Below are 20,989 nucleotides of genomic sequence, written 5' to 3'. Positions count from 1 at the left end.
TGTAAATATACATATTGCACTTACATTCTAAATTTTTTAACAATAGTAATAATGTAACAGATTGTTAACTCCTGTGAGTTCAATTCTGATTTTTGTATTGCATCTATAATTAGGGGGAAGAGCGAGGAACTATATTACAAAGAGGGTCTGACCAGATATCCGAGTCTAATTAAGTCTAAAGTTGTTTTGTCAAACGGATCTTCATTTATAAAAAAAATTACTAGCCCCTTTTCTATAGTCAATTTTGAAATTTACCCTCAACATAAATATTTATAAGATCAACTATTATACATAGAATGTTAAAGATGATTCTTTAAATGTTTTTATTATTATATTATCGCGAGCACGAAAACGGGACGAACGGTCGGACAACCCCAAAACAAAAGGTTGGCGTTGGCATAAACGACTATCAGTTTGCATGGTTCAGAAGGAGAATTGAATAGGGGGTCACGTTGACAATAAAAGTGGGTGCCGTCTTTGCTGCCCCCCCCCCCCCCCGCAGTGCAGCTGGTTAATATGATATAACCTATGATACATAATGCCCGTTTTTAATAGGGTATTAAATTATTGATACAAAATTACTCCACATTGGACATGAATAAATAAAAACTGTAATACTATTTACAATGCTGTGTTTAGATATCTGGTGAGTTATCAGCGCACGACTGGAAATCATCTTCGTTCGACAACAAGTCATCTACACTCACGAGTTTTAAGCTGCCGTTCTTTTCTTCCATAGCTCTTTCACAATCTTCACAGAGGTAGGTGTCACCTTGGTCATCCACACAGCGTCCTTCACCAAGCTCTTCAGCATGTGATTCAGAGGTAGGCCTATGCTCAGCTCGCTTCAAACTGTCCAAGAGCTCTGACACGAGTCCAAGAGTGTGGTCGAGTTTCTCCCTTTCCTTGGAGTCGTTCCTGTTGTTCCGCACTTTAAGGAAACTCGAATCGCCACCCGGTGAAGACAGTTCTTTGGGGGTTGTATCTGACCGGAAGGGGCTAGCACCCAATGTCGCAAGGTACGTTGTCACTGTATCACCACCATGGACACCAGCAGATCGTCTTGAGTTTTGATTAGCGTTTAGTTGGTCAACTGCTTGGTGCCCTCTTTCGAATCGAGCACCCGTGCTTTTGCGACGCTGCCGGTTTAGTTCTAGTTTTTCCCGAGAGATGCTGATTGGATTTAAGGGTGGCTGCGGGGGAAGAGCATCTGACTGACCTAGCGGTGGCATTGGTGTCAGGTTGTTAGGCTGGACTAGTGGTGGTGGTGGTGGGGGTAGAGTGGTGTTCTGCAATGCTGGTGGTGGTGGAGGTGGAAGAGCACTATTCTGCATGGATATCGATGGTGGTGGTGGGGGTACAGTGGTGTTCTGCAGATCTGGTGGTGGTGGAGGCATGTTTTGTGGCAGAGCAAAGGACGGATTTACATCCTGTGCAGGCGGAGGGGGTACATTACCCAAGTCAGGAGGAGGTGGTGTATGCAATGGAGGTGGGGGTACATGTGTAAGATGATCTCCTGCTAAAGACGGTGGCAAAGGTGGTCTTGAAAGCCCCAATGGAGGTGGTGGTGGAGCGAGTGCAGAATGGTAACTATCTTTCAGTAAATGATGCATAGAATCAAACGAATCGGGGAAATCAGGAAGAATGGACTCACGTGTTTCGAGCGGTTGATCTTGATTCGATTCAAGAACTACTGAATTCATTCTACTCATCCTCGATTTATCCATGGGAATTTGGTTCAGCGAAAACGTGGTCATTGACTGATGGGGTGAAGAAACTGATTCTCTTTTGGCTGAAGGTTGAGGTGGTGCATCTTGTACTTGCGATGTTAAAGATAACGCTTGTGTTTGTTGCTGCGTATAGGATGAATTGGCTTCTAAAGACAGACCCGTAGAGGCAGGAACCGTGGGTAATGTCTGATGTTCAGCATCTACGGCTGGTTCTGATGTCAGAAACCATGGTTCATCATCTGATTTCACATTCTTCTCTGTTGGAGGACCAGATACAGTTTCATCCTTTTGGTAATCAGAACGCTTAATTGCTGTTTCCTCCTCATCGAATGTCTCTGCGATATTTCTTCTGACCCTTGCAATGTCATCAGTCCCCTTTCTTACTTGGTCGACATCATCGTTAAACGATCTCCCACGTAGCAATTCAATTGATTTTGCTTCTCTTTTCGAGGAAGTCTGTTTAGCTGTTTCATTCAATTTTTGTTCGTTTGCTCTCTTATTTGTTGGCACTTCTTTTTGATCAGGTGATTCTTTGACACTTCTAACATTGTCGGTTCGGACCACCGAGTTTATTTGGTCGTCACGCCGGGATCTGCCACCACGACGCCTGTCACCCTCACGTTCGGGTGATGATTTTGAGCTTGTTGGTGCAGACAAGCCATCTTCCTCGTCTACTTCAACAGAATCATCAGAGTCCTCTCCCGATTCTTGATCATCCTCAACACTCTCCTCATTCTCGCTCCTCAATCTCATCCAGTTATCTTCGTATCCCCAGTCCCTCATCCTGGCGTCCAACTTCGCCTTCTCTCTCCGAGCTGAAAAGTCCGGACCGTATGAATCATCTACTTCGGCCAGATGAGCGTAAGTCAGTCCCGGGGGTAAGCCACCTCCTGGCTCGCACCCACAGCAGAAGGTCAGTGAGTCATGAAGACGATCTAAAAAGTATGACCTGAAAAGGAAATATTTTGAAATTAGTAGACACTAAAACTGACACTTAAACAAGAACTAGAAAACAAGTTGCACCTTTACCTCACCACAGCTTTAGTAACGTTCTGGTAAATTTATTTTGTTGATATTAAAATTACCTGAATAGCTGATGAGCTCGGCAAGGGAACTCGCAGATAAAATAATCTTTTAATTTCTTGGGGAAAAGTTATCTTATGACCCCTCCCCCCTCCTCTTTGTTTCTTAGGGGAAAAAATCCTGCAATAGTTTTGGCATAATTAAATCTCACCAGGAATATATGAAAAATAAAGACAAACAAATATAGAGAGAGGCGGATAAACATACACAGAGAGGAGAAAAGGAAATTAAGAGCTGGCACAGATTTCTTACATTATTCTGTAGAATCTATAGCAAAAAACAGAAAAAGAAGGCCCATACCATCTTCGACACGGTGCACAGAACGACATGATCACGACCAGAAAAACGACCACCATAAATGATCCAACACCGGCGACGATGATGATGTCTACAGCTTTATCGAGAGCAGGTCCTCCATCTGCACAGATATTCACAAATATGTGGGGGGAAAAATCGAGTATGGATGTTCTATTGAATTGAATTGAATTTATTACCAAATATTACTGTCAGGTACAATTACAAGGAATAGTACATCACATATAAACAAAACATTTGGTAATTGGAGCTAACATAATAGCAAGATGCTAATCGAGGTTAGCCCCAAATAATGTCATTATCATAGTTTAAACAATAAATTTAACTAAATCTCAATATTGTACAACAAATTCAATACTAATTCTACTTATTACTGTTGCAGAAAGTTTCGATTATTTTCAGTGAACATATTTACACTATTTACAAGAAGAAAAAATCTTCATTATTCACAAAATCTTTACATAGAATTATTTGTTTTCAGGCAGTATTTTACCATATCAAATTAATTATAATCCTCCAGTAGCATTAATTTTAACGATTTGCTAAATGTCTTACGACTGGGGGTGTTTCTAATATTACTTGGCAGGAGATTCCATAAAGTAGGACCAGAAAATGAAATTGATTGTTTTCCCAAATTGGTATTATTTTTCTCAAGATTAACATTTCGCTTTTCTCTATTTCTTGTATTGTAAGGATGATCTATAAATGAAAAATAATCATTAAAACTATGTGGCAACCGATTATTAATTAAATCGTGCATAAATACTCCTATCAAATATTGGTAGTGTTTGAAAATATCGAGAATATTTAGATCATAAAATAAAGGAGCAGAGTGGTAAGTATGATGGTTGAACGTCATTATTCTAGCTATTCGTTTTTGTAGTAATAATATAGGGTTCAGGGTTGTTTTGCACGTCCCACCCCATACTTCCAGACCATACGTTATATGTGGTAAAATAAATGAGTTGTATAACATAACTAAGATTCTCTTTGTTACATAATTCCTCTATAAAGTATTCCAATTTTTTTGCTTAGCACATTGCAGACAATGTCAACCTGTTTCTTCCATGTAAGGTTTTTGTCGATACATATACCAAGAAATAATGTTGATTCAACACACTCTAATAAAGTTCCTTTCAGTGACAATTGTCCTGATATCAAAATATTTTTTCGTCTATTTTTAAACAGCATATATTTAGTTTTCGTAACATTGATTGTCAATTTGTTGGCATTGCACCATGCTATTATATTGTTTAAATTGAGACTAATTTCTGATAAATCAATGTGTTGTTCATCACAATTGAAAGTGTGAAATAAATTTGAGTCATCCGCAAAAAGTCGGAAATTGAAATAATTTGATGAGTTTGCTAAATAGTTTATATACAAAAAGAACAAAGTTGGACCCAAAACTGATCCTTGTGGGATACCGCATGAAATCGATCTGTATTCGGAATTTACACCATCATAATTAACGAATTGCTTTCTGTTTCGTAAATAATCATTAAACCATTCTACTGCCTTACCACGAATGCCATAGTGTTCTAGTTTCTTAATGAGAATAGAATGATTAATCGTATCAAAAGCTTTAGCAAAATCGATGAATATTCCTACTGTCACCTTTCCTTCATCAGTATATCTTGTAATTTGATTAATAAGATTTATCAGTGAAAGTTTCGTACTGTATCCATTTCTAAAACCATATTGGTGTTCATATAATATTTCATTATTTTCTATGAATTTCATCAATCGTGCATTCACTAGTTTTTCAAATATTTTGCTAATCGCTGGTAAAATTGATATTGGTCTATAATTTCCAGGTAATTCTTTATCTCCCTTTTTGAAAACTGGTATAACTCTTGCAACTTTTAATTTATCTGGAAAAATGCCTGTGGTAAATGATAGATTGAATATATGCGAAAGAGGTTTGCAAATACAATTCATAGCGTATATCAACAGTCGAACTGATATATCATCATAGCCACTTGCTTGAGATTGATCAAGCGTATATAACATTTCTTTAACTTCTGAACTTGTTATTGGTAGGAAGAAAAATGTTTCACTAATGTATGGACCCATGAACTCTCGGTAATTAACATTTGGCTCCTCAATTTTCTCAGCTAGATTTTTCCCAATAGTAGAGAAATAATTGTTGAGTGAATTTGCTATATCAACAGATGAAGTAATCTCGGAAGGTTCATTTTCTTGGTTTACAACTAATTTGTTAATTTTTGATTTCAGATTCGAGCCACTATTTTTATTCAAAAGTTCATTGATATGACTCCAAGTTTTCTTTGAATCTTTTTTGTCTGCTTCAAACTTATGTTCATAATGCATTTGCTTTGCTTTCCTTAAGACGGTTGTTAACTGATTTCTATATTTTTTATATTTATTCAAACAATCTTTATTATAATTTGATTTTATAACTTTAGAAAAAAGTTTGTGCTTTGTCGATATTGAACGCTTAATACATCGTGTTATCCAGGGTTTATTTTTCTTTTTCTGTTTAACACATTTTGTCTCAATAGGAGCATGTTTATTACAAACAAATAAGAACTGTCTTTGGAAAATATTATAAGCTTCATTAGGATCCATACATTCTAAAACGCTTTTCCAAAAATCAGTAGTGACATAAAGATCATTACAAAATGAATCTATTGAAAAATTATGAAAGTTTCTCCGTGTTACACTATTTTTTCTTTGTTTAACACACTTGAAGTTCTTAAAAATGGAGTAAACTGGCAGATGGTCAGAAATATCTACGTCAATACACCCTGCTTGAATAGGATAGGCATATATATTAGTATAAAATGGTCAATGAGAGATATGCTAGAACTTGTTATTCTTGTTGGACTTGTTATCAACTGACGTAATCCATAACATTCTGTCATGTGAATAAAATCACGACAACTTTCAGTTGGAGATAAAAGATTTATATTGAAATCTCCTACAATAATGCAATGGTTTCTGTCTAGATTCAAGTTGTGCAATTGCTCATCGAGATCAAGACTAAATTCTTCAAAGTTACTGTCTGGTTTCCTATAAAGTACCCCAAATATGATACATCCTGAATGAGAATTTTCAGCCATAATGATTCAGCATTGTGCAAGGACAAATTAGGCATTCATTTGTAATTAAGTCCTGAATGAATATAGGCACCAACTCCTCCTCCTCTTGTAATATTTCTACATTGTAATTCAAGATTATACCCTGGCATTGAAAACTGATTTATGTCTTTAACATTCCAAACTTCTGATAATGCGACTATATCAAAAAATGATTTAAATTCATCTTCATATACTTCTTTCAACATTTCAAAATTGCGATTCAAAGATCTCACATTCACGTGCGAAATGGAGAATGACTGAGAAAGAGCTTTTGTCGAGGAAAAATTTTCAGGAGAAAGTGATGCTGTTGTTATTTGAAATGGATCAAATTCTTCGTTATCATTAAGCGAAATTCTGTTGATAATTGTAGTATCCATTACGTTCATAGGTATTACGTAAAAGATAATATAAAGACATACAACTTATTTACAGTTATTTCAGCTTCGAAATATCTTCTATTGTTGGTGTTGGGAGTGTAATTCGAACACCCTAGCTCTTACACTTAGTATGAGGGGTGCGTATTTAATTATTAATGTTCACCAATCGTATATTTAGAATAATTTTTTATGTTTTCGTGTTTTTTTTTTACATGGACATGATAGAGGGAATATATAAAATTGGATATTCAAATAACAATGTCAGATGCTCTCAATATGTTATACATGTATATGTATTTCATTCCTTTATCCAATCCTGACAAAGAGATTAAAAGTTTGAAAAGGAAAGGGAGAGATTAATTTTTCTCATTCAACCTCATTAGTCCTTGCTGCTTTTGCGAAATGGATTAAAACTTTTTCAGGGAAAAAGCACGTTTCGACCTCAGTTCGTCATATAAGCCTACATGTACAGCAAAAGCATACTGTACAATTTAAACATGGTTTCTATAAACAGTTTGTATACGGCGTATACATGCAGGCCTATATTATGTAACATCTTTTTTCCCTGAAGATTTCTTTAGGTGTTAACCGACGGTCCGAAAAATTGTAGACTCACCGTATGTTTCATTGACAGTGACGGAGAACGCATGCGTAATGACACTCAGACCTCTAAAGTGCACCTGACATGCGTAGAAGCCTTCCGTTTCCTTGGATATTGAGCTCAACAAGAGAGAGGCACTGTAGGGATAATCCGGATCCTATAGCCAGAATAAAAGATTTCGGATGGTAATCCCCAGATTTAACTTCGAAAATCTAGAGTTAAACAGAAATTTCAGCCCCCTTCTGGAATTTAAGGTTTCCAATTCAGGTGCCACCATGACTATTGCCATTGCCAAAATCAACTTGTTTTTTTTATTGATAACGCTGCAATCGCAATAACAAAAGAGACTCAAAATCGACTGTTTGTTAGTCTGACTTTGGAAATATTGCAACAGATTTGGTCGGTCTGGGGATCATTTCATCAACATTTTCGTCTGACAAGTTGTAAGATCTGATAACTTTCCTTGATATTGATTGGCTGTGAGTCACTGTTACAATGGTAACTGTCACATAAAAACGGGATTGGTCGGATAAAACCTTCGACGAGTCCTTTCATGAAACTCTCCCCAAGGGCCCGTAGCATAAAACTTTTGCCATAAAAAAACAACTCTGTCACTGTCTGGCAAATAAACAAAAAACTCTGGCAAACAAATTACATCATTGAAAATTACACATTAAAAGTCACATTAAAAAGAGTTTTTTATGGCAAAAGTTTTATGCAACGGGGCCCAGGAGTCCGTTTCAGTGATACGATTGAATCGTCACACCAATGGATATTTTTTAACGTACACTCGGGACTATCTTGCAATGTGGGGTAAACTCAAGGAGCCTATCTCCTTTGTAGAGCCACGTCGCGTGGGTCCATCGGTAGGCTTCCTCGACCTGGTCTAAAAGATGGCCGAATTGACATCGTAAGAGGAGTGACGCTTCGGCGGGTGCATGGATGTCACGAAAGTGTGCTGGAGAAGGAGAAACGTTCATATTATTCGAGATAACATAAGGTTATCTGAAGCGAAGAAGAAGGTAACTTTGATTGATCAGAATTTAATTGATACATCATAGGTCTATAGATGTAACTTGACCTACTATACAGTATGATGGATGTTCCCATGCTTGTGCACTTACATGTACATGTAGGACTCGAGGTAAAGTTAAACAATTTTTTTTTAATGTAGATGTCAAGTAAATCAATTCGAATTGTTGGGCCGCGTTTACACATGGATATAAAATGTCACCCTTTTGCTCTTTTTTTATGTTTCTTGGTCTACAATTCTTAAATATTACGTCATGTCAAGTCGATTTATAATTTTCTGAGTCGATAACACGAGCAAAGGTACTTGCCGATTCGACTACCCAAAAGTTACATGTTCTCGTGGCAACTTGGCCAACTACCTTATATCGCCATGAATTGATGACATAATCTTAAGAAGTCTAGTTCTCAGATGAAATATTGGGAAGGTACCTTGTCACCTCGTCTACCTACACTTTCTATATTACATGATGATAAAGGATTCCCATAGCGAACAAGAAGAGTGTAGTGGTACACTGTGTTTTCTTTCGTGAGCATATGTTGGTCCTGAAGACAAGAACACACTTGTCGAAACGTCGAGTTTGCGTGTCATTTTCAGGACCAACATATGCCCTCGAAATAATGTGGTCTACCGTGAACCCACTACACTCGACATTATGATACTCCTAAGAAATGTCTCGGTAAAATCATAATAGTTACTTTCAAGTTTCGGTTGAAAGGGAAGGATTGGGTGTTAGCCTACCTCCAACAGTAGCTGACGCTGAGTTGACCAATACGTCGGTAGAGAGGGCAGTCTCGTACATCTCAAAATCTACCCAATTGACCGACACCTCCAAGATCTCGCCACAGAACCCATGCTTGGCCCCCGTATTCAATTCAACATCCAGCTGGTCTAGCTGACTGACCCCGCCTACATATAGTTCTGAGGTCGGCTTGAAAGGGGCATGTCCAATGGAGGTAAGTTGTGTTGCAGGACCTTTTCCAACACGCAACTCGACGTTGAAATCTGTGACTTTGACGTCGAGCAATGACCACTTTCCAAACTGTTCAAAACAAATCAAAATACATTTCTGGGGCATCAATTCCAAGGGATCTTGCAATAGATAATATATGCATAGATGTATTCTTAGATTTTGATACACATGATTTCATTCAGCTTTATGAATTAAGTCTACAGACAGTTAAACTTCAAAGTAACGAAAGGCAATGAACACTACCGGTATTCCTAATATTCCAAAGCTCTTAAACGAAAGCATTTGTTTTCAAAGTAAATTCGCACCAAATATTAATATTTTCATGAAACACTTCCTAGATGTACATTAATCAAATTATGTACAAAAAAATAAGAATAGATGTTTTAGAAGACTTGGTAAATTGACTGACCTCAACTGGATCGGCAAGCCGCTGAAAGACCTCTTGGTCATGCCCTAGACACAGCGTGATCAGGAGTTTGTCATCTTCGAGGCTAAGAGCGAAGAAAGACCCGGGGAATCTGCCTTGGACGTACAGGAGAATACCTTCCCCTTCAGCAGCGCGCACAGTCATACTAAGCAGTAAATGGTTTGTTGAATCGCTCATGTTTAAAGAGGGCGGGATTGGGAGAAGGGCGTACTCCTTCCCCGTGAAAGCTGGAACATCGGAGTCGATGTCTAATGAAAGAAATTTAAAAAACTATATGTAAGTCGATATTTTGCATTTCAAATAAAATGAAATGTTCAACAGCCCAGCTAAAAATGTCGGTTAATACGAATATGAGTTCTTCTTATATAATATTATTGGGAAATATTACATTACCCACCCCCCCCCCCCTCCTCCCTGCTAACCACAGAAAGGGAGAAAATAAAATATAGTTAAAAATAAAATGTTGACATAGGGGATGTTGGTCCTATGTACTTAAGCTCCTTTACAAAATATGATTCACACAACAATATCAAAACATTCCAGCTGTTCGATAGATGAAAGACGAAAATTTCAAAGGATGCATTCCAAAGAATAATACCTGTGACTTGTTCCTCTTCTACGTTCAGGCTAACATAGGGCAATCCACCGCCTACCCATTCGTCTGACTCATGCAAGCTGTATTCACGGTAGTTTACTCGCAGCTTTGCGATTTTACCCGTAAAACCTGCCGATAAAACAAAACAAACGGTAAAGTACGTACAGCGACATGAACGAATAGCATTAATTAATCCGTGCGCCGTAGGCTCATTCTCGTTGGCTGAGAAATTTCAAAGTGGAAGAGATAAAATCTTTTTCTATCTCTCATTGCATTAAATTCAAAAGCTTCTACCATGTTGATCATCTTTATGCAAACCAGGTAGTCTAAAGCATGAGAAAAACAAAATAATATGTTTAGGGGATTCTCCTCACCTCCTATTTTATCGAAATGCCCAGGAAAGAGATTTGGTAAAGCCCCGCCGACATACATGGGCAGGTCCCAGTCCAAGTCGTCTGGAATTGGTCCGTCAACCTCGTATACTGTGACGTCACCATCATTGACACGAAGCCACGCATCCCTTCCGTCAAATCCGATTTCCAATGTATTCCACTTATCAAGCTGTGCATTAATGTAGTCAGATATATATATTTTTAAATAAATTTGTTTGACACATTCTATTTTCAAGTTGAATAGTGATAAATCTGGAATAGTTTGCAGTATCTTTGTTGTTTTAATTTATCTGACATAAATTTGCATTTCCCATACACTCAATTATCATTATCCTCATTATCATAGCTAAGCCCTTAAGGTGGCAACAACCGAGTTATGAAAAGGTTGGCGCAGTGTGCACCCCCCCCCCCCCCTGTTTCCGATGCCAATGCTTGTTATTGCAATGTACAAAGTGACATCACATTTGACTTTGGGTAATTTCGTTTTGGGTGCCGCTACTCTCTTGTCGTATAGTATAGGTAAAATGTAATTGTTACATGTAATAAGAGCTTTATCAATCTTGTAAATTTGATACATTAACTCTTAGTTTAGACATTTCAATGTGATCCAAATTCAAGCCTGCCTACCTACCTTGACCGCATCACCTTCGAACTGGACTACGATCTCAGGTCCGATCTCGGCATAGAGCTGTACACGGGCATCGATCAAGCGAGCCATCAGAATCACTTGTGTCCATTCCTCTTCACGACGAAGTACGAGAAGGCCATGGGGATCAGCGGGAATAAATGAAAGGAACACGAGAAGATGACGGGCGGGATGAGCCGCACGACGGTAGATCAAGAAAGAGGAGCCATCGAATCGTAGTAGGACTTTGCCTCGTTCTTTGAAAACGCAAATTAAAAATAAAAAGACAACGAATTTGACATTGGTACCACTGGTTTACAGAATGCTTTTGACATCGTCTGGTATAGAACTTCGAAACTTATGCCTTCTTGATTCTATCTTGTCAGTACTTGGAGAATATGACGACTGCATCAACAGGATAAGGTTATGTGGGAATATCTTGATGTATACAAATAATCAGCATTATATATAATAGCATGCTACAATGCCCACTGACTGTATATAAAACTGAATTAATTTGTTAAAAATATGCGAAAAATCATTTCATATTAGGACAATTGTCACTTTACGAAACCGTATTAGATACTGTGGAATCAATCAATACTACTCTGTTGGTATGTTCATTGATGAGAACCTGGGAACCTGATACGGTAAAACGTATTGAGAGCGTATGGAATCGGAGCAATAAAACTTTTGGGATAAAATGTAGATTGCGAAATTGTGTTACGACGATTATGTTATGAAAATTTAATTCTACGATATGATATACATGTAGTCCGAGTAGTGTATTGAATATATACAACGTCAACACCTTTAGAAAATGAAACATCAATTGACATTTAAATGTAATAAACTCAGTTCAATTCAATATTCGTTTTGGGACGTGGGTGTCACTATACAATTATTTCGTACTTGCACAAGGTCTATAAAAGCAGTGCCTGGTCTCGGTGCCGTATCCACCGCAGACGTCTCCCTTGCCCACGGGAGCGGGGTCGGTACAGCTACGGTCTCTTCTCATCACACCCTCCCCGCAGGTAGATGAACAAGATGTCCACGCTCCCCAGTTGGCCCAAGAACCGTCAACTGTGGAGAACATAGAAAAGTCGCATACATTCGTAATTCCGAAGCTTCGTTATTCCGAAGGTTCGGATATTCCGAAGGCTCATAATTCCGAAGGTTCATAAGTCCGAAAACGAAATGAGGTTCGTAATTCCGAAAACAAAGTGAGGTTCGTAATTCCGAAGGTTCGTTAGTCGTTATAGTTCGATTAACGAACTTTATTTCGTTTTCGGACTAACAAACCTTCGGATCAACGAACCTTATTTCGTTTTCGGATTATCGAACCTTCGGAATAACGCCACAAATGCTCGGATTAACGAACCCTTTTACGTTTTCGGATTAACGAACAGCGAGGTAACGGCAATTTACGTGTTTCGGAATTAAGAACCTTCGGAATTACGAAATGTAACCGAAATATTAACTTCTCAATTCACTAATTCCCATCAGCTTAATACAAAGACCATGTTTTTTTTTTGTAAGCAATGGGTAAAAGTAAGCTCGTCCTACTCTATTGGGGCGTTGCAAGAAACTTGCGATCAATTGCAAGTCTATTTTCGCTCCCAAAATCAAGCATATGCTATGCAATTAATTGCTAATCTGCTCCATGAAACAAGAAGCGTAATCTGATTTGCTTAAGTTAAAAGTGATCAATCAACTGTAAAATTGAAACAGAATATTTGCGATTGATTGCAAATATTTTCTTGCAACACCCCCTATGACTGATTAGAACTATTATTGACAAAAAAATGAAAACGGAATAACCTCCAAAGAAATTGAGGATAAGAAGAACATTGCGCGCGTTCCTTTATAAATTTCTGAGGTTATGCATTTTCAAAGAAAATCTCAGTCATCAAAATGTCATTTTTTACGCAGTTTCCTTGCCGCTTCGAATATTGTACCCTAACAATCATTTTTATTGGTTTTAATAGATCCCAAATTGATTCACGGCAATACAAAAGAAAAAAAAGAAAAGGATTTCATGAATTTGAGATGAAGGTCTACTTTAATGTACAAGCTCACCTGGGCATGTTTGTGCATTGCAGACCGCAAACTGCTGAAACTCTCCGGCACATTTGTTAGTCATCTTGACCCTAACCATCCGTTTTAATGCCGGTTTACGGACCAGACACCATCGCTGTCGGGACCTGGTCCCACCTTCACAAGACTCGGAACACTCACTCCACGCTCCCCATGAACCCCATAGAGGGGTCAATGCTGCCAACGGGAAAGTGAAGAGGGTAATTATACTATTTTGTTATTCTGGAAGCTATTATGGATCTGCATTTATGCTACTTTGCTCACGCATGCTCTCCTTTGTGGAATTGTATTTACTTCTTGAAGACATACACACTTTATATCATGTGTATCTATACAGTAACAATGTTTAACCATATTTAGCGCAAAAGGGTATATTCATTAAGTAACTAGGCTATTTTATTTTTCTACTTAGTTCGAGTTTACTATCATGTATAGGCTGTTTTATAATATGTAGGCCTATATATTTTGCTCCTGTGAATACGACATGTGATCCTGCTTGCAGGTTTCATGACAATGCATCTTTGATATAGGACTGTATATTCAAATATAGGTAATAATAGGGAGATACTTACGTGGGCATTTGACAATTCTACACTTCTTGGCTTCCTGGTTGTCTCCCTCGCATTCCTTTCCTCCATGACTTGGTGACGGGTTAGCACATAACCTGTACCTCACTGTCTCACCGACACCACATGTGACCGAGCACGTGGTCCAAGAAGACCATTCTGACCAATCACCGTCCACTTTCAAGCAAAGGAAGTAACACACGAAAAAAAAGGTCAGCTATATGTATTGTCCACTCAAATGTACTACTTCTGCAAATCAATTGATTGCTCAAGTACTTTTTGCCAAGAAACTTAGGCATTATTCACATGTTTGTTCTCTTTATCATTGATTATCAACATTCATTTGGCTATTGTCAATTTATTATCATATTTTGAAGACATAAATGCAACGTGAAATGTTGAAAACAAAAAATGGATATTTATTTCATCTTTGCAATTTCAAATTCGTCATTTTTTAAAAGTACTGGTAGTAGAAGATGTAGGTACACTTAGTAGTAGTAGTAGTAGTAGTAGTAGTAGTAGTAGTAGTAGTAGAAATAGGAGTAGCAGTAATAGTAGTAGTGATGGCAGTAGCAGTAGTAGTAGAAGTAGTAGTAGTAGTAGTAGTAGCAGTAGTAGTAATAGTAGAAGTAGTAGTAGTAGTAGTAGTAAAAGTAGTAGTAGTAGTAAAAAGTAGTAGTAGCAGTACTACATGTAGTATTAGTAGTAGTAGTAGAAGAAGAAGCCATAGTAGTAGAAGTAGTAGTAGAAGTAGTAGTAGTAGTAGTAGTATATGTGTAAAGTGTGTATAACTACAGGGCCAATCTTCGATAGGATCCATACCTGGACATGGCAATTTCATATTACATGGCCAGGTGTTATAGACAGGTCCAGTGCATTCAATGGTCTGATGATCCGAGCACGACCGGTGTCTCATCTTAGTCCCAGCTCCACATGATGCGCTACATTGAGACCACGTACTCCACAATCCATACTCTGTCGATTCATTACAAGAAATTAGGATTTGAAAAACGAATCGAAGTACAGATAAAGAACGATGCCAGTTTATCAGAAATAACACATTTTTAACATCCTCCATGGCACTTTAATCGTTTCACACAATCCATATTCTGTCCCTTCCAAGGAAAAATTATATGATGAAATTGTTGGTATGGGATACATTCCAATAGCAGGGGCCCGTACGCTGCAGAAAGTATTTAAATCAATCAAATGTGCACATTATGGACTTGGATTTTAAAATGATGATACTACAATAATACATGATTAATGAAGATGGAAACTGATTTGATTTAAACAATAATGATCTCACCTATAGCATCTTCACATCTTCCGTAGATAGTAAACTGGGAAAATGGCCAGTTGAATGCTAAAAAATGATTTCCAACATTTCTTTATGTGAATATAAATGTGCCATCCAATTCAACCATGTAGTCACAAACAAAATATTTTAATGACTATTAACTCAAAACTTCTATAACATTTTCATATCTACCGTAGATAGCAGTATGAGAGATGGTGGTCAATAATACCTCGAACTTCCGGTGCCTGGTCACAATCGTCCGATTCATGCACGCACGCCTCTTTTTCGTACCTATCGCCAGGACACTCGTTCTGTGGGCCGATGGGTAAAGGATTGCTGCACGCACGTACCCGTATGTGATATCCGGCGCCGCAGACGGTACTGCACGTACTCCATTCACCCCAAGCATTCCACCCACCGAGAACTGAAATAGAGATCATTTAAATCTACATGACAGGTTTCAAGCTTCAAGTTTATTTATATACACCCCCCCCCAAAAAAAAAAAAAAATCACATTTCAATCACCATCGCAATACAACGTTTGTTACATTATCAAGTGGATAATTGTGTAAAACAAAAAGTTTTAAAAAGTAGCATATTCAACTGTTGAAACCTTTGTCGTCGTTTGGGGAATAAGCTAAAAAAGATTTAATTGAGTTTAGCTATAAGGCCTACAAATACTAGTACAACTGTTTGCTATATAATTAAAATGCGCAGTCATTTGTAAAAGTCATCTTTACGCAAAGTTGCGAGCTTTGCCTTACTACTGATGGGAGTACCCTGTTTAACAAATGCAAATTAGATGAAAGGAACAACTAAATGGATAAATGCTAGAATTATTTCATCAACTTACTTGGGCACTCCTTTAGCATACAGGGCGCCCGTCTCGTCAGAGTCCGTACATCTCGCTTTTTATCTTCCAACCCAACGGTACAAGTATCGCTGCCATGGCAACGTCGGGTCGATACTTTCGTTCCTTGACCACATCCATCAGAACACGAAGACCAGGGCGACCAGGGCGTTAGGAATGTACCAACTTTAAAGAAGGAATTAACAAGCAGGTAAATGTGTCAACCGTCGTGATCCTTATAAAAAGAATAACCGTTCTGAAGACCGAGTTTTTCCATCTTAAATGGATGAAAGGATGATTCCGAAGGAGCACAGACAAATCGAAATAAAAATTTACACTTCCTTTATATATCTATTTTTTGTAGAAATTTTTCTTTGGGTATCAGGCACCTCCTCCCCTTCCCAATTCAAGAACCACAATGTCTACTATGAATGCATAAAAAGAGTATACTTTGTTTATCCAAAGGCCTCCTAAGGGACTCCATCAATCTGCATCAATCATGTCAATTTGCGTTTGTAAAATAAAAGTAGAAAAGCAGAAGTAGTAGTGATAGTTGTGGTAGGAGCAGCAGTAGCAGTAGTTTGAGATAGGTTAGTTTTTATTATACAGCAGTAGAATACAAGTTGTAGTAGATCATGCTGATGCTTTTATGATGATGATTTATATGTCTACTACACTTCTACTACTACCTCTACACTACTACCTCTATATGTATTACTTCCAGATGCTAACTATGAACATGTAGTATCAGAAACTTTAAATTTGTTGACTGTTTTTATGCAACGGGTGTTACATACTTGCACTGGTACAGATATCTTGAAAACAGTCCTTCTCTTCCACCGGCTGCCCAAGGCATGGTTGACCATCGTTGCTGGGATATGGATTATTACAATGTCGGGTACGGAAGGACTGACCTGTACCGCACTGTGAGGTACACGGACTCCATTCACCCCACGATGACCATCCACCAGTCACTGAAAGAATATCAAGGAACACTTGATTTTTTTCCAAAGTAAGTTTGTCTTTAACTTTTATAACGAATGCATTGATATTCGCTGACCCCCCCCCCCCATACACACACCCCATTTAGTTTTCCTTCATTGTTTTATTTAATTTGGGGGACAAATTGGTCGCCAAATCTAATGTATAACTTGTGAAACAAAATAAGATGTGACGCAACATCCTACGTAACAGTTGCTCTGCTAAAGCCAGGGTGATTGTGCTGCATTACTGATTAGCGCTAGAGACTTCTTACAAAGTAATGTCCTGCGCCATACATAAGCAAGTACATTTACGAATCTTTAGAGGTGAGTTTTTTTTAATTTCCTTAAGGTAAATGAAAATTCCAAATATATGATATTTTGTTAGGATAAACATTAGATGGTGATATGAAATAACACTTTTCAAAAGGCTTTTAAAGAATGAGAGCACATTCTGCTGTCAGCTCATAATAAAGTAATAGTGTAGAAAGGTTCTATACCTAGACTAACGAAAACGAAGCTTATTTTTTTGATTACTTATGACCTACATGCATTTCAGTGGCGGGCCCCATCTTTCAAAGATTTGCACTTGATCCAGACGACCTTAATTTTTAAAACATACCAACCTCTGTTTAGTGCTCATCTTTATTTTCATATAATGGAGATGTTCGTGTTCATTGGGCCTTTAAAATTCACAAGGATGCTTATTTCTCGAAAAAGCGACACATGTGGGTATTCATATTAAGATCAGATTTAAAGTGAATATATGTACTGTACATGTATGCTGAATGACGGTGTTCCTGGAGAAAACAAGTTTTTATGAAACATTATTTATAAAGCAAACATTACCTGGGCATCCTTCAAAGTATTTGTAGCAATTCAGACGTGACCAATAACGATTCTGTTGTGAAATTAAAGGGAGAGAAAAAAATGTTTGTTTCAAAACAAAGATTTTTTCTTAGAGATGTATGCGTCTACCTTCCCCTTATAGAGACTCTAAAATTTTGCCCACCTGTGTGTTTAAATATCTGCATCCCGGCGCAGAAATGGTATACTTATGTCTAAGAGGATAATAATGGTAAGAAAGGTTCGACAACTGTACAGAGTACAGAAAGTTTTCGGAATACGGAACCATTTACAGTTCCTTACATTTGGATTGGTTAGATTTGATGGTTGCCCTTTGAATCAATATTTCTCTGAATTAAAAAATATGGCACCAGAACTAGATTATTAAACAAAATAAATGTCTTGATGATTGGCCTTTGGACATCGTAGCAAAGGATTCTCACTTTTAATAGGCAAGTCAGTTTTTACTTCAAGATATACGGTAAGGAGTGAAATATACGATGTTGACTTTATAACTATAAAACACACACACCCACACGCCCCAACACACACACACCAAAGGAAATCTCCAATCGACAACATATGTTCATACCGCAAGCTCAACAGGTTGTATCATGTCCAGAACTTGCTGATAACTGCAATGGCCTCTCAAGCACGCCCTCTCAAGATGAAGATCTTCCTGATGAAATGGTCGAAGAAAGGCCAACATGTCCATGAGAAGTGTCTCTGTTACGTTGGTTGATGCTTCATCTATCGATGAAAGAAATAATAATGCATGTACATCGAAAATATTTTGTCCACTTCTACCAAAAAAGGAATACAAAATTTATGGGTTAATTTGAATCAATCACCTTAGTCGGCTAGTCTTTCTCCTCTATTTTGTCGACGACATCACATATTTTTGGTAACTGAATTCCAAGAGAATCACAGCATTTACTGGTGGGGCACCACGTGTTAAGTATTTCCTGAACGGAACTGTCTTTATAAATGAGAACTCGAAAGAAAGAGAGAACTCGAAACAAAGGAGAGATCGATGGTAATACCGGTACATATTCCCGTTTTGCCTACTTTTCATCACGTAATGTAGTCACACCAACGAATACCTGGTATGACTCCAAAACGTCCGACGGTATGTTATAATTTGGTACTACACTTTACGTAAATACCTTGTGTCATTCTAGAGTATATTTCGCTGAGGTGACTGTAACCAAAAAGTGGAAGTAAATGCGCCTGTTTTTTTTAATGTTGGAAGGAACTAACTAGGTGTATGACATTTCATCTTTATCATGGACTGCTATAGTGACATAAAGATACATGAAATAACACTCACGGTCGTGCAAACATGGTAGGTGAGTTTCGCAGTCGGATACCTGTGCCGAAGTCCCACTGCACCCCCTCCCACCATGCTGAGGGGTGGGGTGGGAACAGTGTCGATGACGGGACATGGTACCCCTCCCACAGCTAGCCGAGCAGTTGCCCCATGCTCCCCACGAGGCCCAACCACCGTCAACTGTATAGGCACATAAAAGAGAGTGGTCGGTATATCATGGTGAATGTGATTTTACCATCAAGTTTATATTGCGCATACTACTCGGGAAATATTAATCCTTTTTTATCCATTCAGAACGGTGTATTGATTATAAGACATACATCATGCATGAATATCATAATCGTTGTCATACCTAGTTATGTGAAACATTCCTTGGCTCCAGCTTACAAAGTGATACGATTGATCCAATTAATCGTAGCTCTAAGGAAATCCAAAAGTGTCTTAATATTCTACAGGAAATTTGCAATATGTCCTTTGTAAGTTACAAAAGAGAACACACCAAATTGTCAAGAAATCGATGAATTTATAGATATGCATCATATCTAGAAAATAATTTTGAACAAACATGCATTTTATATGTTGACGTTGCTGGCCATCCATAGTTGCGATTAGTTACGATTGATATAAAGATCAATCGCAATTCTTTGTAAGACTGGCAACAGATATACATGGCTATATGATAATAATATAATACGATATGGCTATTGATCAAGAGGAGGAAGAAAGAAGGAAAGGGAAAATAAAATGGCCTCACAATTTTTGCAATTTCTTTTTCATTCTTTCTTTTTAGGAAAGTTACAAATTAACTAATAAAGCAATCAGCAAGTCTTTAAGCAGTCTAATATTTACTGATATCATATCATATTACAAACCTGGACAAAGCTGGGCATCTTCTCGTCTTAGACACACGTACGTATGCCAGAACCATTCCTGAAAGAAAATTGGAGAGTGTCTAGTCACAGGGTAAAATTTGATTATTCCAACTTTTTTTTATCTTGGGGTAAGCTGGTTGTTTTTTTTCCCGTTCTTGATTTTTTTTTCAAAATGAATGATAATTCTACAATTTTGGAATATGCTTTGGTAGTTCTACTCCCTCATTTACCCCCCCCCCCCACCCCCACCAGAAATTGTAATTCAAATACACACGTTTCATCAAATACTTGTAAATCATACATGTACATTGCAATACTACTGGTGAAATAAATCAAGAAATTTCAATTTACATATATTGTATATTACATATAATTAAGGAAAGTTTTGAAAAAATACAAATATATTGATGATAACAGTAACAAGAATTATAGTAATAAGAATTTGTATGATGATAATAATATAAACAATTAAGAAAATTTAAGAGAATGCAATGTGCCTCTATAAATTTTGTCCTCACCTCTCCAATACTTTTTGCGTGTTCGGTGTGCCATATAAAATCTGCTACCTCTTCTCTTGAGCATAGCTTTTCAGGAGTCATGCACTTGGCAGAGAAGTCATCCCTTTCTTGAGATTTCAGGAGTAGGAGGGCGCTTTCCATTCTTGGTCCACCCGCATCGTAAAGTAGAGGTGTACTACTAGCAACATCGGTTCCTGGTTATCACCAATGAATAGCATTATAAAATCTATATTTTACAACTTCAATTCCCTTTCCCCTCTCCTATAGCAACAACACTGCTTGAAATAAAACATATCATTTTCATATTTAAAAAAATGGCATACAGTATACATGTAGGCCTACTAGTAGTAAATCAAGGGCAGGCCTAGAATTATACAT

At 37.7% G+C, this 20,989-nt stretch overlaps 1 protein-coding gene across 1 annotated transcript; it reads right to left on the bottom strand.

Annotated features, from left to right (window-relative positions):
- Positions 1 to 515: 515 nt before the first annotated feature.
- LOC121423148 lies at positions 516 to 20,786 on the bottom strand. The gene is made up of 21 exons (XM_041618452.1): positions 20,612 to 20,786; positions 20,094 to 20,151; positions 19,222 to 19,401; positions 18,484 to 18,641; positions 17,895 to 17,946; positions 16,863 to 17,039; positions 16,069 to 16,251; positions 15,445 to 15,639; positions 14,738 to 14,890; positions 13,922 to 14,092; positions 13,332 to 13,526; positions 12,165 to 12,335; positions 11,259 to 11,509; positions 10,610 to 10,796; positions 10,239 to 10,364; positions 9,623 to 9,888; positions 8,982 to 9,282; positions 7,999 to 8,168; positions 7,226 to 7,367; positions 3,114 to 3,231; positions 516 to 2,679 (listed from the first exon to the last, which is right to left on the bottom strand). Exons 1-21 carry the CDS (start codon positions 20,750 to 20,752, stop codon positions 636 to 638), a joined length of 5,439 nt encoding a protein of 1,812 aa, XP_041474386.1. The 5' UTR covers positions 20,753 to 20,786; the 3' UTR covers positions 516 to 635.
- Positions 20,787 to 20,989: the final 203 nt, after the last annotated feature.

This window comes from Lytechinus variegatus, chromosome 10 (assembly GCF_018143015.1).
Source record: "Lytechinus variegatus isolate NC3 chromosome 10, Lvar_3.0, whole genome shotgun sequence".
Classification (NCBI taxonomy): Eukaryota; Metazoa; Echinodermata; class Echinoidea; order Temnopleuroida; family Toxopneustidae; genus Lytechinus; species Lytechinus variegatus.
The sequence above is the reverse complement of the archived record's forward strand: the minus strand, read 5'-3'. Positions and strand labels throughout refer to the sequence as shown.